Raw genomic sequence first — 3,962 nt, 5'->3', positions numbered from 1 at the left:
CCCCACAGGGCTGTGGAGGCGGCACGGAGTGGGTCTAGCGGGTGTCTATGGCAGATGTCTATAGCCCGTCAGGTGTCATGAGGTGTCGGGAGGTGTCGGGAGGTGTCCGGAGGTGTCCGGAGGTGTCTGAGAGGTGTCTTAGAGGTGTCTGACGGGTGCCGGCGAGGTGTCCGCGACTTGTCTGGCACTTGTGTGTGAGGTGCGTGGCAGCTGTCTCCGCCTGCATTCTTGCCGCACTCGCCGTGCCGCATCCTAATCTCCCCCTAATCTCCCTAGTCTCCCCTAATCTCCGCCTGCATTCTTGCCGCACTCGCCGTGCCGCATCCAATCCTCACAAGAGGAGCTCTTGTCGTCGCACGCGACAGGTGGACCCGCCGCCACCGCCGCGACTGATTCCGCCACCGCAGATGCCGACGATGCCGTCCCCGCCACCGCACGCCCCCCCGCCGCCGCCGCCGCCGCAGCTGCTGCTGCCGCCTCCGCGCCCGCCAGCGCTGATCCTGCCGCCTCCGCGCCCGCCAGCGCTGATCCCGCGGCAGGGCCTGCCCCGGCCTGCGTCGGCGGGGCGCGGAGGGCGGGCGGGGGCGGCGAGGCGTTTCCGACGCGGTCGGCGCGCTCGAGCGCCTCCAGCGACGTGAGCGGCCGCCCGCGCCCCTCGGCCTCCTCCGCCCCGGCCGCCTGATTGGGAAGGGTCCGAGAAGGTTCCGGGGCAGAGCTCACGGGCCCTTGCGCCGCTGCGCCGGCGACCGACGGCGCCTCGTTGGGGCCGTGCCGCACGCCACGGGCGCCTGGGGCGCCAGCGGTGCCTGTCCCGCCCGCCGACGCAGCCGGCGCCACCGCCGCCGTCGCCTGAAGAGAGGCGCAAAGAGGTTCCGGGGACAGGGAGGGCTGGTGTCCCCAGCGCCAAAGCTACCCAGTGCCAAAGCCTCGTGTGGGGGAGGAGTGGTGCCGTTGAGTCGAGGAGAGGGCTGGGCGGGCGGACAGCGTGTGTGCGGCTCGGTGGGGCGGCGGAGGCGGAGACTGCATCGCGGGAGGCGGGCGGCGGCGGCGGCAGAGGCACGCCTGGTGCGTCGCCACACGGCTCATCCGGGTCTGGATGTGGAGGAGGAGGAGGGCGAGCGCAAAGGCGCAGACGACGAAGCGCGTCGTCGAGCGGCGCCGCGCCGCGGGTGGCGGCCGAGCCGACGGGGCGCCGCCTCCGCCTCCTCCTCCTCGGTTTGCCAGCGACGAGAGAAGCGGCCGGCCGCGGGAGGGCTTGGCGGCGGGGCTGTCCGACCACGCGTCGCCCCACTCCTCGTCGTCGCCCTCCCAGTCCCAGTCGGCGCTGGCCTTGGCCGCCTGCTGAGCGCGGCGAGCCGACATACCCTGTGCTGTGCCGCGGCCGAGTGTCTTACCAACACGCCGCGCGAGTCTGAGAAAAAGAATTCAACGAAAAGAACTCTCTCTCACAGCACACAGGTTCGACACAGGTACGCCACAATACCAAAAGAGGCACAGTCGCGGGGAAAAAGAATTATCGCCACGAGGGCATCCTCCCATACTTCCCTTGGATGGCACGACGCGGACTGGCACGGGACAGGCACACACACCGGCTCACCAGATCTGCGAGCGGTCCTTCGTTGCAGACGCACACACGCACACGCCGCGCCGCACCGCGCGCCCGCCCACCGCCCCGCCCAGGCGGGAAAGAGGTGGGGAGATGGGACAGCGAAGGAGGAGTACGAGCACGTATGGGAGGGTTCAGTAATGCGCCACGCTGCCCGGCGTTTCTCACTTTCCGGGACAGCCCCGCCCTTGTGAGGCAGGAAAGTGACGGCTACCCCGTACGCGCCTGCTGCTCTACTCGTCGCCGACCGCCCATTCCCCCCTCCTCGTTCCCCCCTCGAATGCTCCGGACCCCGACAAGCCGCCCGACGTTGGGCCTCTGCCCCGCACGCCCCCGCCCCTCGCTCACACCCCGGCCCGACACGCACTCTGCCCCGCACGCCCCCGCCCCTTCTGCCCCTCGCCCACACCCCGGCCCGACACGCACATACAAGACAAACCCGGCGTCCTGCTCTCAAAAGAAAAAGAAAAAAGGGAATGAGGAGACCAGCGAGGGAGACTCCCCGCCTATGCAAGCCCCAGAGAGGGGCCGCCATCGCCGAAGCTGTGCCAAAGCATAACTCCAAAACCCGCAGCGGCCCAGGGGGCCTTGGGGGCAGCCTGCCGGACCGCCGCTGCACGGGGCTAGGCACCAGAAGATGAGTGGAATTGATGAATTGGGCCGTTGTCCGTGCCTCCCCTCTATACGTCAGAGTGGGACCTACGCCGCGCCGGGAAAGGGGCGCGCCCGGTCCTCGACGGAGCCGCGCGCCCCAAACGACCCAGGCGGTGAGTAGTCGTCCTCGAACCTTCGACTTGTAGTCGCCCGTGGTTAGCGCCCCTCCTCCCTCGCCCGTCCCTACTCGTACTGCTCTCGGGGCGCCCGCGGCATCTCGCCGCCCATCTTTGGCCACGCGTTGTAGTCGAAGATGGCGGCGTTGCGCCTCGCGACGATGGCCGAGTGCACTTGCAGGAAGCGCTTGCGCTCGCTACTGACCCGCCATCGTTCGCTGTCGGAGGACGCCTTAGCGGCCTTGATGTCGAAGTTGGTGTTGAACCACGTCGCCGCCTCGTGCCCGATGCCGCCGCGCGTGCTCGCCGCCCACGTCATAAAGTCGCAGTTTTTGGCGTCGCACGCCGCTGCCTTGGCCTTCCGCTTCGTCTCCTCGGCGTAGTCGGTGGCTAGGCGCTTGCCGCTCGCCAGCGGGCGCAGCTTGTCATGGTGCACCGCGGTGACGCACGTGCCGTCGTACACCACGGCGCGTGCCGACTCTGCATAGTTGCCGAAGACGCCGTCGCCCCGCTGGTACGGGTTGGTGTCCGGATCGTGCGCCCGCGTCGGGTCCCTGCAGCCGAGCCTCACTTCCATGACCTTTGCCGAGGCGCCGAAGGCGCGGGCGACGTTCGTGACGTGGGTGTTGAGGGACGTGTGCCCCGTGGCCAGCCAGCCGCCGTAGTTGCACCCGTCCCAGTGCGTACCGTTGAGGTGCTCGAAGAGCGACAGCGTGCGCGGCACTCGCGCTTCGCCGATGTCGCACGGGACGCATCCCGTTAGCCTCGTGCGGTGGTAGATGCACACCGAGTTAGGGCCCACGCCGACGCAGCGCGTTTGGCCGCCGTGATTGACCGCGGACACGACAGTTTTATGCTGCCCGCGCTCCTCTTCCCGCTGTCTGCGGCCATAGACCTCCACGCTTCGATTGAGTGGCAGATCGAAGCTTACTCCGCGGCCGCGCCCAGCTTTCTCAGCTCGAAGGCGATCGATCACTCGTGTGTCCTTGGTTTCGTGCCCTCTCGGAGTCGTGTTAGGTGACACACTCTCGGAGTCGTGTTAGGCGACCATCCTCGACTCCACGCAAAAGGTGCTCCGGAACGGCACGAACGGTTGGACATGCATGCCGGCCAACCCCAGCGGGCCCGCGTCGGAAGACGGCGTCTGGGCGTCTGCGCGCGAGGCGGCGCCTGTCTGCTTTGACGCGGCCGGCCTCGACTGGATGAAGGGCTGGATGGCGCGCAAGAAGCCGCTCATGAAGCGCGACGCGTTTGTCTGGATGCTGCAAGGCGATTGCTCTCTCCGCCCTCGCCGCAGACCCCAACAGCATTGCCGCCATCAGCCTTTGCCCGTACACCGCAGCCAGCCACCCTCGTCGCCTGCGCTTCTTGGCACTCGAGAGGGGAGAGAGGCGGTGGGGAGGAGCCTCCGGACCTCCTCGCCTATTGGTTCCCTTCCTTTTGCCGCGACAGGCGACTTGGGCTTCGACAACACGGACCCGTTTGTCACCTCAAAGGAGGAGGCGGGCCCGGATCAGTGGATCGAGTCGGGGCCGCACCTGATGATGTTCCCAAAGGCACGCCCGCCAACCCCCCTCCCCCCCTCC

The 3,962-nt window shown here is 68.5% G+C and overlaps 1 protein-coding gene across 1 annotated transcript in view; it reads left to right on the top strand.

Annotated features, from left to right (window-relative positions):
* The first annotated feature begins 3,521 nt into the window (after window positions 1–3,521).
* Window positions 3,522–3,962, top strand: part of EMIHUDRAFT_458976 (hypothetical protein) — a 3,139-nt gene continuing 2,698 nt past the window's right edge. The window contains exon 1 of the mRNA XM_005769888.1: window positions 3,522–3,645. Within this exon, the coding sequence (XP_005769945.1) occupies window positions 3,579–3,645 (67 nt within the window). The 5' untranslated portion in view covers window positions 3,522–3,578. The remainder of the gene's footprint in view (window positions 3,646–3,962) is intronic.

The sequence above is a fragment of the Emiliania huxleyi genome, assembly GCF_000372725.1.
Source record: "Emiliania huxleyi CCMP1516 unplaced genomic scaffold EMIHUscaffold_408, whole genome shotgun sequence".
Taxonomy (NCBI): Eukaryota; Haptophyta; order Isochrysidales; family Noelaerhabdaceae; genus Emiliania; species Emiliania huxleyi.
Note: the sequence above shows the minus strand (reverse complement) of the source record. Positions and strands in the feature narration are given on the sequence as shown.